At 38.7% G+C, this 11,025-nt stretch overlaps 1 protein-coding gene across 1 annotated transcript in view; it reads left to right on the forward strand.

Annotated features, from left to right (window-relative positions):
- Window positions 1-10,567, forward strand: part of tyr (tyrosinase) — a 47,146-nt gene extending 36,579 nt beyond the window's left edge. Inside the window, exons 4-5 of the mRNA XM_072264356.1 lie at window positions 3,592-3,773; window positions 9,052-10,567. Coding sequence (XP_072120457.1) covers window positions 3,592-3,773; window positions 9,052-9,278 — 409 coding nt within the window. The 3' untranslated portion in view covers window positions 9,279-10,567. The remainder of the gene's footprint in view (window positions 1-3,591; window positions 3,774-9,051) is intronic.
- The last annotated feature ends 458 nt before the right edge of the window (window positions 10,568-11,025 follow it).

Here is an 11,025-nt window from a genome sequence, read left to right on the forward strand (position 1 = left end):
AAATAAATTCTGCAATAGAAAGCTAGAATATTATCAAAAAATAGAAATGAACAATATACATTATTAATACAACATTGTGGCTACAATACTGATGATTTGCTCTCCGGAACTAACTATACATCCAGCTAAGTTGTCCCAGTACAATTACAACAATGACATCTAATCAACAATGTGGACAGTTCTTCAACTAATCTTTATCTACGAAAAGCAAGGCAAATATAAACCAACTAATTACTGCCCAATCCTTCTATATTCAACCATCAGCAACATTAGAAGGTGTCATGAACAATTTCATCAAGTGGTGCTTACTTACTAATAACCTGCTGACTGATGCCCAGTTTGGGTTTTCATAGAGTTGTACCATATGGAAGCAGGCCCAATTAATCTATGCCAACCAAATTGTTTAACTGAGATCATCTTAACTCCATGCATTGGTAATGACATTCATATTAGTTCATTACCGGCACGTGTACTGAGACACAGTAAATTTTTGTTTTGTTTTGCATGCCAATCAGACAGATTATGCCATACATAAATACACTGAGGTAGTCAAAAGAAAACAGAATGCAGAATAGAGTGTTACAGTTACAGAGCAAGTTCAGTTCAGGTAGACAAAGTACAAGGGCAAGGATGAGGTAGACTGGAAAATTAAAACTTCAGGTGTTTATCATTTATTAGATGACAGGTCCATTCAAGAGTCTAATAACAGTGAGGTGTATGATGCTCTTGAGATTGGTAGTTCGTGCTCTTCGGCTTTTGTATCTCCTTGGCTCTCCTATCCAAGGTGGGAGAGGTCTTTTGATTAATTTTCTGTGGCAACAGTAAGTGTAAATGGAGGCAATGGAAGGGAGGCTGGTTGTGTGATGAAGAGGACTGCAATCACAGCTGTCTACAATTTCTTATGGCCTCGGGAAGAATAGTTGCCATACCAACTATTGGAATGGTCATGTGGAATGATCACTTTCTATGGTACATCTATAAAAATTGATGAAAGTCTCAGACACATGCCAAAGCTCCTTTACCTTCTAAGAAAGTATAGGTATTGGTGTGCTTTTGTTGGCCATAGTGTTCTAATGTCTGGACCAGGAAAAATGGATGGTGATATTTCCACCTAGGGACTTGAATCTCTCAATCATCTCTGCCCCAGTCCCATTGATACAAACAGGAACACGTACTCCATCCACATTCCTGAAGTAAGTGACCATTTTGCTGACATTAAGGGGAAAGCTGTTGTCTTGAAACCATGTCACAGAACCCTCTTCCTGTACTCTTGCTTGTTCTTGTTTGAGACTTGGCCCACTATGGTGGTGTCATCTGCAAACTTCTAAATGGATTTAGAGCAGAAATTAGCCACAGTCTTGAGTACGTAGGGAATATAGTAAGGGGCAGAGAATGCAACCTTGTGGAGCACCAGTGTTGAGGGTATCATGGAGGGGATGTTATTGCCTTTCTCCATTGGTTGTGGTCTCCTGCCCAGGAAATCAGGATCCAGTTGCAGAGCAAGGTGCAGAGTCTTATGTCTGGGAGTTTGGAGATGTTTGTTTGGGATTATAGGCAGAGCTACAGATAGTAAATCTTTCCTATCTGTGAAAATGTCTCAATGTGTTTTAACTTTGTAATTGTACTCACCTCTTCAGCTTCCTCAGGAAGCTCATTCTATACTTCCATTATCCTCTGTGTGAAAAAGTGTCCTTTCAGGTCCTTTCAAATCTTTCCCCTTTCACCACAAAGCTTTGACCACTATATTTAGACTCCTCTACCCCGTGACCATTCACCATATCTGTGATCTTTTCTAGCTTAATGACATCCATTCTGTTGCTGGGAAACCAGAACTGCACACAATACTCAGGTGTGTCCTATCCAGTGACTCACACAGTTACAGCATGACGCTGACAGTACTTCTCAGCCCCAGACCAAGGTCCAAACAAGGACCAAAGAGATGAATTCCAGAACTGAGGCATGCATATCTGCCCTTGATGTCAAGACAACATTTATCTGAGTGTGGCATCAAGGAACCCAGGAAAAACTGAAGCCTGAAAGTAGGCAAAGAAAGTCAATTATTGGAGTTGTGCACAAAGAAGAATAGCGGTAGGAGGTCAAGCATCCCATTTCCAGGACATCACTGTAAAAGTCCCTCAGAACAGGGTTATGATACCATCTTCAGCTGCTTCATCACCTTGTGTCTTACGATCAAAGGTGAGGATGCTCAATGACGATGATACAGTGTTCAATCCCATTCACAATTTCTCAGACAATATTAACATTACCATCACTGACTCTCCGACTACAAATAGAAACATCCTGGGGATTAGCATTGGCCAGAATCACAACTGAACCAGCCACACAAATGCTGTAACTTAAATCAAGGATCTCTGGTTAAACTGGAGTCAATGGGAATGGGGAGGAAAACCCCGCATTGTCTGGAATCACAACCAGCATGTAGGAAGATGGCAGTGATGGTTGGGGGTTGATCACCTCAGCCACAGGACATCTTTTCCGGACTTCTGCAAGGTAAAGTCCTGGGCCAAACTATCTTCATTTGCTTCATCAATGATCTTCCCTCAGCCATATGGTCAGAAATAGGAGTGTTCACTGATGATTTCACAGTGTTCAATATCATTTGTGATGCCTCAGATAATGAGGCAGTGCTCATCCAAATGCAGCAAGACATGGATGAAATCTAGGCCTGGGCTGATAGCTGGCATAGAAAATCCATGCTGCACAAGTACCAGGCAATGGCAATATCCAACGGAAGATAATCCAGTCGTCATGCCCTGACGTTCACAGGCATTACCCTTACTAAATTCCCTCCACTATCAATATACTGCAGATTGTCATTGACCAGAAACTGAATTGGAGTAGCCATGTACAGTACCTCTGACCTACAGGAGAAGGTCAGAAGCAAGGGATCCTGTGGTGAGTAGGTAACCTAACTCCCCAGAGCTCATCCACCGTCTACAGGGCTCAAGTCAGGATTCTGATTGAATATACTCCATGACTGGCTAAGTGCACCTTCAGCAACACTCTGGAAGCTTGACACCATACAGGATATAGTGTTCCACTTGTTAGAGACCCCTTCCATTAACATCCACTTACTCTACCACCAATACACAGTAGTGACTGCATCCTGTAGATAGGATGCACTGCAGTTACTCACCAAGACCCTTAGCACTTGCAAACTTATGACCTCTCCAAGCTAGAAAAACAAGGGCTTCAAAATCATCAGAATACCTCATCCTGGAGGCTGCAAGATCAGTGAAATAAAGGACAAGATTACTTGTTTTAATACAATTGAATAAGAGCACTAAAGAACTGTCCTGCTCATCTTTTAGATCAGGAATTAGATGATTCTCCAAACAATCCCAAAGATGGATAATTGGGCCTCAGTTTAATATTGCTTCCAAGTCTTAACACTTCCAATAAAGCAGCTTCGATTTAGGATACGCGAATCTCCAATGCAGGGCTTGAATCTATCATCCAAATGGATAGTATCAAGTTGTCCAAAGTAATTCTTAAAGTGAATGTGATTGTAATTACAATAAGCCTCAGCTATCAGAATCCTAACTACTGTATTTTCTCTGCCAACTACAGCATATATGAGCAATGGTTACGGAGACACCAGCCTCATCAGATAACTTTCCCAGCAAGTGGTACGCCAATAGGCCACAGCCGTGACTATTACATGGTGCCTTTCATTCCCATCTACAGAAATATTGAATTCTTTGTTTCAACGAGAGAACTTGGATATGATTATGATTATTTGGTGAAATCAGGTAAGATGCATTTCCTTAAATATTTTTCTGTATTATACAAGCATAATTTAATGTGAAGCTAAATTCCAAAGTGTGTTCACAGAAAGGAATAATGAAAAAACAGAACATTATATAAAGTTAATTAAATGTTGGCACTCTATTATCTGAGTATCCCCATACAAGAAAGATAAAGTTAGTAAAGCTACAGCAAGTATTCAGTAGACAAATACGATACTTGCTTTTATTGGAAGGAGAATGAAGTACTAAAGGAAGGAAGTCTTGTCATAGCTCTGCATGGTTTTGGAAAAGTTACACTTGAGAAACTGCAAGCAATTTTATTTACCTCATTAAAGGATATGCTTGTCTTGGAGGCAATGTAGAGAAGATTCATTAGGCTAGTTCCTAGTGTGAAGGGATTTTGGAGATTTATCATGAATGTGGTGTTGAGGCCAAGATCAGACCGGTCATAATTTTATTCAACTGAGAGGAATGCTCAAGGAGACTAGCAGCTTATTTCTCTTTCTGAGATTTTATTTTAGTGCAGCAGGTTTTCACAAAGCAACAAGGGACCAGATGTTTTGCTTTAGGTGTTAATTACAAGATAAATATTGGGCAGCAAACCAGGAGAAGCATTCCACTCTACACCTCCCCTTCAAATAATACTATGGGATTTCTGAGGTGAAAGAGAGGGACTTGGGCTACGTCCACACTAGACCGGATAATTTTAAAAATGCCGGCTTCGCGTAGAAACGATAGGCGTCCACACCAAACGTTTTTGAAAATACCTCCGTCCACATTAAAAAGGGTATTTGGGCAAATCTCCTCCTACTGGGCATGTGCAGGACACATCTACAGAAAACAAGCGATATGTTTGGTGTCGAATCTCGCTGTGGAATTGCGCATTTGTGCAGTTACAGACTAGAAAAACTTAAAAGGAATTGCTCTTGGCTCTCGCGCAGGAGGATTTAAAATGAAAGAAAATCAGATACTGGAGCGTATGGAAGCAACCGACAGGGAGTTTATGGACAGTATGACCCGGCTGACGATGAACATTGAAAAACTGACTAACTCTGTTGCATTAATAAAGCACCTTGTTAAATGTATAAAACATGTCTGCATCAGTGTTATCTTGTATTTCCATACAATGTTACATTAGGCTGTTACACATCTATTGTCAGAGAAGTACTTGCATAAATAGGTAAACCACTTTCATACAAGCAAGGACAGAAAACGAGACAAAGTGAGTATACTTATTTATTCAGAAAGCTATGGGTCAAGGTATTTGGTGAGTACATTTCTAACTCTTCTGGCTTCAGTCTCATTGCCGTCTGTTCTGAAATTGTTAGGTTGTGTGGGGGGTTGCATTCAAGAAAACAATGAAATACCGTGCTGCTGCCATCTGTTCCGGCACGTCATGACAGCGCTTTTAAAAATATCCCTTTACCCCGTCCACATTACTCTGCCCAACCGGCATTTTCAAATTTACACACTCTGGAGGGTGTTTTAGAAAAGCTCCATTTTCGGCAGAGGAAAATGCCGTTTCGGTGTGGACGGAGGGTCAAAACGAAGAGAAAAAGCTTTGGTTACGGATTTATCTGGTCTAGTGTGGACGCCAGAGTGTTTAATTCTGAAAACGCTGGTCGGCCATTGTAGTGTGTACGGGGTAACTGGCTAATTTTAAAAACTCTGTCATGACGTGCTGGAACAAATGGTGGCAGCAGCACAGCATTTCATTGTTTTCTTGAACACAACCTCCAACACCACAACAACAATATCTGACAATAGATGTGTAACCTCCTAATGTAACATTGTATGGAAATACAAAATAACACTGATGCAGACACGTTTTATACATTTAACAAGGTGCTTTATTAATGTATTGCTTGTGCAAACATTCAATAGATGCAATTGTCACTTTTGCCCAGTAACTCGTTTTATTGCACATGTTAAATACAGCAAAATAATACACAAAGACATGGCAAAAGTAAAGGCAAACAAATGAGGTAACAGCAAATTTCACTTTTGTCCAGTAACTAGCCTTATTGCATTTAGTTGTAGCTGTCGTCCCTTTCATCGGCGAAGAGACTATGGCTGTAGGAAATGTTTCTGGACAAACACGCACCAAGTGTTTCGTTTGGCAATTTCCTTTTAAGTTTTCCTGGTCTGTAACTGAACAAACACGCACCAAGTATACCGTTTCCTCTTCGCTTGTTTTCTGTGTGTCCTGCGCATGCCCAGTAGGAGGAGATTTGCCCAAGTATCCGTTTTAATGTGGACAGAGGTATTTTCAAAAGTGCCGGGTGTGGACGCCTAGCGTTTTTACGCGAAACCGGCGTTTTCAAAATCATCCAGTCTAGTGTAAACGTAGCCTTAGTTGCACAGTGTAACATCTGAATAACATTGTGCATTGTATTGATGCATTGCCCTGAAAATTTTAACTAATTTTGTGTGATGACACTTGATGTTGCAAGCTTTTGGTTTAAGGGAAGGGTTCTATCTCTGAGCCAAAACCTGCACTTTGAGATTACACTGCTAACTGTTACTGCCAAATTTTTGGCACCTCTTCTATCATTTGCAGTGTAAGAATAATAATTGGCTTCATCTGTGAATGCTCCCTTTGATGTTACTTATGCCAAACTTGGCATTTTTAACTCAATGTCCCTAGAAAATTTCGATAAGAATCTCCACCGTAGTATTTAGATGGGTCTTGGCCACTGCTTTTGTTAATTCCCTGGGCTCGGGAGAAAGTGGAGGGGGGCAGGGGCGAGCTTCATTCCTGAACTGCTGTCCAGGTAATCCTATCGTGTTGTTAGGTAAGAAATTAGACTGAGTAGTAAGGAAGGATTGATGATATATTTTCATATGATTTAATGGTGCATAAGTTAGAGTACAACTTGAAAGGTGCGCTGTTTCCATACCCCTCCTGCTTTTGCCTCTCTGTGAGGTTGCAAGTTCATTAGGTACATTAACCTAAGTTGTAGAGAACAGTTGCAGTCCATCCGGAAGAGGCAAAACCTTGCAACCAGGTTGCACCAATGATGGAGGAAGTGAAGTGGATAGGATGCTCTATCAACAAGCTGCCTAAACCAAATGGTGTTTAAATATTTGTCTAAAATGTGGATTTTATCTCATACTGATATGCTAATTGGGTGGAAGATTTTGTTCTCATATCAAATAGAGCATCACTCATAAAAGTTGCAATATACTTTATCATACTTTGTTCCTTTTAAGAAGCCTTCAAACCTGATCTGTGTGACTCAGCAAGCTCCTACTGTGTTATGACTCTAGGGAAGTGAGTCAGTGCTGTTAAAAAGATGTCATGGAAATGGGGGAATTTTGGGGCAAATGATAGGAATTGCAAAAAAAAAATGGAGGCAGGAAGACAAAAATGGACTAAGGAAAAATGATCGCCAGAATGTTGATGCACACACTTCTGAAAGATGGGGTACTGTAGGTAGCTGCCACCATGCCACCGACGATCTCAAACTTACTATAGGCATTAGAGCAACAGGGGTTTCAAATCAAGGCATTCTGAAGTGAAACTATCAGATCTGCTGTCAATCAGAGTTTTAGTATTTTTAAAAAGGGAAATGGCATTGAATAGACAAACTGTAAACCGCATGTTATTTACCACTTTGTGTCTGATATACTCCCTGCTGATTGAGACTTAAAAGTGAATTTGGAAGTACTTTCAGTAAGTAATTAATGAAAACTTTACCCACCCATGTACAAAGTACAAAATGGCAATGATACCCACAGAAGTGTGAACTGCAACAGCAAAACTCCTGGTCAAGTTTCTTCGGGGCTGTGGCACAAGTTCTTCAAAACATCACAATAGTTTAAAATTACCTGGTCCATTACTGAAATGGTAGCACGTCGGAGAGGGAGAACTTTGAGAACAAATCTGGTTGGCAGAGAATTGTAGTTGTCATTCACTAGCTAGAATAGCATTTAACTTGAATTTTCATACTTGCCACAGGAACAGCAGAAGAGGCATGAGGTGCTGGAAAATATTCAGAATAAGAATTCTGCATCATTTCCTAACAAACCTCAAGGAAAAGCTTGATATACAGTTCTTTACTATTAGAACACTTCAAGTTAATTTGCACTTAATACATTCTAAAAATTTGCATTGACCTGCCTTCATCTCGAAACTGAGCTCTAGTAATTAGAAATGGGTTATTACCATGGCTAAAATCGATGCAAGTTCATCTTGTAATTGGTGATGCAGTTTCATAACACAGATTATATATGCTTACCATTATATATATTACTTGTTTATATAGCTGCATCAAGTGACTCTTACTGAATCTTATCTCCCTTTTATACTGGTAAAAGCAGTGGTGCCACTGTTCTCAATGCTTCAATATTTATGGGGATTGTCCCATTTTATGTTCCTTGACAGAAGCCGCTTTCATGAGCAGAAAAGAAATGAAGTCTGCCTTGCACACTCTTTTTAAGCAGCCCTATTCACCTACAGTGCAACCGAGCAGCATCAAAAAATGTTTTCTCTATATTTATTTGAGATGGATATTTTGCACTTATACAAATACAGATCATTGCTTCTCCCTACTCAGCTCTTCAGCACTCATCTTTTGGTTTATCTGTGGAGCCTCTGCTCTTTGAGGAAAGTGACTGGAAATTCATCGCAAAGTAATACATGAACTGTCTGCACAGGATAGGAGTGGCTAACAAAGTACTGCAAACGAGATGCACGAACCAATGTTGAATTTGTCACAGGCCTCTCATGAGATATGTTCTCTTTTCACACTTAAAATAGTTCACAATCATATTTCTGTCTCCAAGTATCTCCTTTTGCGTGCATCTAGATCAATGTGGTTACATTGTATTTTTCAAATAAACAGATCAAAAACCTTCATCTATAAAAATTCTTTTGCAATCTTAATATAGGATATGCACTTTATGGAAGAGAAAGTAAAGGCTTTGTTGTTGTATTACAATTTCAGGGTTTTCTAAAGCTCTTTATGCAGTTAAAACACTAGATATACAGAGTTAGTGCCTCAGCCAATTTGTTCAAGATTTAAATATATTCTCCATACCGTCCTTCTATACATAACTCGAGAGTCAAAGTAATACAGAACTGTAAAAAATCAAGATTTATATAACATGTTATAAAAGCAAAATCACAAGTTTATAAAAATGTTTTAAAATATTTCTGGCATTGCTATTCATTACTTGAAGCTGAACAAGAAATGAGTATATCTTCCTCAGATCAGAAAATATCAATGCTTTATCCCTAACATTTACTAAATGATTTTTTTTATCTTGTATATTTCAGTACCACCCTCAGTTTCAGAAATTCTGGCTTTCTATCTACAAGAAGCCAAGCAGATCTGGCCTTGGCTGTTAAGTGCTGGAGTGGTTGGCTGTGTGGTGACTTTGCTGTTAAACTGCATTATTATACAGAATTGTAAGAAGAAAGAGATCTCTACTCTTGAAGAGAAACAGCCTTTGCTCGGTGCTCGTGATGAATACCATGGTGTAACCTACCAAACATCTATCTAAATTGTCTGTTCAACATAAAAGTAATGACACTAATAAAAATGCAAATCATTTGTGAAATGACTATCACACTTTACCTGAAATCATAAAAATTATTTCATTATCATACACAGACAAGCCAGCTACTAATTTTATCAAATTTAAATTCTGGGTACATACCTTCCCTAATATTGAGATGTATCTGAAACCACTAAAGGCAACACCATAGAGTACATTCTCCTACTGACTATTTTCCGCTGTCAATTCTATGACAACAGCTTAATGTCTTCATTATTCACAGCAAAGAAATAAAGGTACCCTGAAAAGTATCTTGTTGTAGGTGCCACAGATTTGGTTTGGTAATATGCTAACATTGTATTCTGCATTAATAACATAGTATCCACATCATTTATATGAAACTAGGTCAATATTTGAATGTAAGTACAGGCTGAGTACCCCTTTTCCAAAATTCTGAACTCTGAAATCCAATGAGCACTGACATGGCGTCACAAATGGAAAATTCCACAGGACGCTGGGAAGGTTGCCCAGTGATGCACAGGTCCCTGTGAACCACAGACTGTTCTGAGAAGTAAACTCGCATATGTGATGAACAGAAGTTAATGAAAAATAGAAAAGCATTGCATGAAGCGAAAATTAAAGATCTTGACCATGTATTGAAAGAGTGCGTTCCTCAGCGTCCGAGTGAATAAATGCTGCTTAACAGTATGCTGATCATAAAACATTTATCATGACAAACTGAAAATTGAAGATAATTGTTAATATTGAACAGGCTGGTTGCAGAAATTTAGGAAAAGGCACAGCATTAAATTTTTTAAAGATTTGTGGTGATGAAGTGTTTGCTGATCATGAAGCAGCAGAGAAATTCATTGATGAGGTTGCCAAGATCATTGTTCATGAAAATCTCACACGCTCGATGGCTGCATCAGTAAATACAGCATGCGTGATGAAGTGTAAGACAAAGACAGCTTACTGTTTACACATATATTCAGAGTCTGAAATGATGGCAATCCCTAGCTATCTTATTATATATTCCAAAATCTGAAAAATGAAACACTCCTAGCCTCAAGCATTTCAGATAAGGGTTTCTCAACCTGATCACTTTCTCAGCTCTCCAATGAACTGAGGCTCCAGCTGCAGTGTCTTTCGTAAAACTTCATTTCTGAATGCTACTTGCTTACTTTTACTGTTTGCATGCTTTGTGTTTTTTTTTTGTCTACACATTGGGTGTTTGATGGTATTTTTATTATATAGGGGTTCTTTTGCAGCTTCTTTGTTTTGTAGCCACCTCAATCTCAAGGTTGTATAATGTATGTATACGTTAAAAATAAATGTACATTTAACTTTGAACTTTGTACCTGTAAGGAATATTGTAACACTGGCTGTTCATTATTTTGGTTTCTTAAATTAAGAGGACTAGGCAAAAACTTTACATCTAGGTAGTAATACAACTTATTTTGAAAAAGAAAGTTTATTAGGTAAAATTTATAATATTCTGTCAGAATACTAAAAAGTAATATTTCCACTTTTAGTCCATTTCTTAGTGTTTCCAGTTCCCCCTGAAATCATTGATGCTTTAGAAGGCCTTGTTACTTTTTTCAAGGAATTCAAATTTTATCTGCTTCAGGAAAGAAGACAGGCACTAATTAGGTGTCTTAATTTTTAACTAATTTTACATTAATTTAACCAGGAGATTTTCCTCACAAAATCAAATGTTTGAAAGGAGTAATTACAAAACCAGCAAATATCTAAA

The sequence above is a fragment of the Mobula birostris genome, chromosome 7 (genome assembly GCF_030028105.1).
Source record: "Mobula birostris isolate sMobBir1 chromosome 7, sMobBir1.hap1, whole genome shotgun sequence".
NCBI lineage: Eukaryota > Metazoa > Chordata > Chondrichthyes > Myliobatiformes > Myliobatidae > Mobula > Mobula birostris.